This window comes from Lucilia cuprina, chromosome 5 (assembly GCF_022045245.1).
Source record: "Lucilia cuprina isolate Lc7/37 chromosome 5, ASM2204524v1, whole genome shotgun sequence".
Taxonomy (NCBI): domain Eukaryota; kingdom Metazoa; phylum Arthropoda; class Insecta; order Diptera; family Calliphoridae; genus Lucilia; species Lucilia cuprina.
In genome coordinates this window covers 64760508-64762073 of record NC_060953.1, presented here as the reverse complement: position 1 = coordinate 64762073, position 1566 = coordinate 64760508, and the positions used below count along the sequence as shown (strand labels likewise).

At 30.9% G+C, this 1566-nt stretch overlaps 1 protein-coding gene across 1 annotated transcript in view; it reads right to left on the bottom strand.

Annotated features, from left to right (window-relative positions):
• Positions 1-569: 569 nt before the first annotated feature.
• LOC124420284 (orphan steroid hormone receptor 2-like) overlaps positions 570-1566 on the bottom strand; it is an 8705-nt gene continuing 7708 nt past the window's right edge. Inside the window, exons 4-5 of the mRNA XM_046952583.1 lie at positions 747-1204; positions 570-592 (exon numbers count right to left, since the gene is read on the bottom strand). Of these exons, the coding sequence (XP_046808539.1) occupies positions 570-592; positions 747-1204 (481 nt within the window). The remainder of the gene's footprint in view (positions 593-746; positions 1205-1566) is intronic.

Below are 1566 nucleotides of genomic sequence, written 5' to 3'. Positions count from 1 at the left end.
TTAGTTAGTTAGTTAGTTAGTTAGTTAGTTAGTTAGTTAGTTAGTTAGTTAGTTTGTTAGTTAGTTAGTTAGTTAGTTAGTTAGTTAGTTAGTTAGTTAGTTAGTTAGATAGTTAGTTAGTTAATTAGTTAGTTAACTGGTTAGTCAGTTTACACATAAATTCCATTTTTCATTCAAAGCCAATTAAAATTCCCTAATATCCCTCCACTAGGTTTAATTAGGCTAATGACAGTTAACTACCGAAATAATTACATATAACAAAATTTCCTAGAATATTAAACATCCCCTACAAACAACAGATTAAATTAATTGAAGCACATAATATTGACATTTAATACTTAGAACAAACATTTAAAAGATTTTCATTATTCTCATCTTTTAACCACTTCAACAAGCATCACTTGGTCCCAATAGACCAACCAACACAACTCTCGATACACGGCTGTGTTAAGACGAATTTCAAACAAAGTCACGCACACACACATACAAAAGAAAATGAATATGTCATTCATTTTCTTTTGTATGTGTGTGTATGCCTGTCTTGTCCAATAATGTACAATTCATATAATTCAACAATTTCCTGGGTCATGATCTACATAGTAGAAGAAGAACGACAGTGAAGAATAATAAAATTTATTGGAGTTGTTTTTTTTTGCTACAATTCTACATTCCATTTTTTTACCTTTAAGCATTTGGGAATACAATATAAATTTTTCTTTTTCATTCCAACTTCCTGACTGACTTACCTGATGTTGTTGTATTATCACTGGATGATGCTGTTGAACTTACTGATGCATGCCCATCTGGACTGTGTGGTAATGTTTCGAAGGACGGACTTATGGGTGTGGGTGGTGTTAATGAAGGCGATGCTGCTGACAACGACGACGATGATGCGGAAGATGAAGAAGATGACAATGATGTCGAAGATGATGATGATGATGGTGACGATAATGATGGTGATGATATTCTGTTTGTTGTAGCGGCAGCGGCACTTGAAGCTGCTGCAGCTGCTATTGTTGTTAAAATTGTAGTTGTTGTAATTGTAGCAGGCGTAGGTGTTGGTGTTACCAAAGATGCAGTTGTTATTGATGTTGTGAAATCACACAATTCTTTTTGTTGTTGTGGTTTCAAATCAAAATTGCAATATGTTGTTGAATTTGTAAAACACACAGCAGTTGCTGTTTCACTATTATTCAAATGTGTTCTGAAAATGTTATAAATTCAAAAGAAAATAATGTTAGAATGAGAGAGAAAAAAATAGCTAATAGTTTACATAACAAAAGAATTTTAATTAGAATTAAGAATTTGAAAAAAGATTCCCTGAAAAAGTCTTTAATTATTATGACAACATTTCTTTTTGTTTTTGATTGCTAAGATTTTCTAATTAAAATTTTCTGTAACGAATGGAATATGAAACTAACAAGAGAATCAGTAATCATTAAAGTAGCTATATGTATGAATGTATATCTATCTATCTATCTATCTATCTATCTATCTATCTATCTATCTATCTATCTATCTATCTATCTATCTATCTATCTATCTATCTATCTATCTATCTATCTA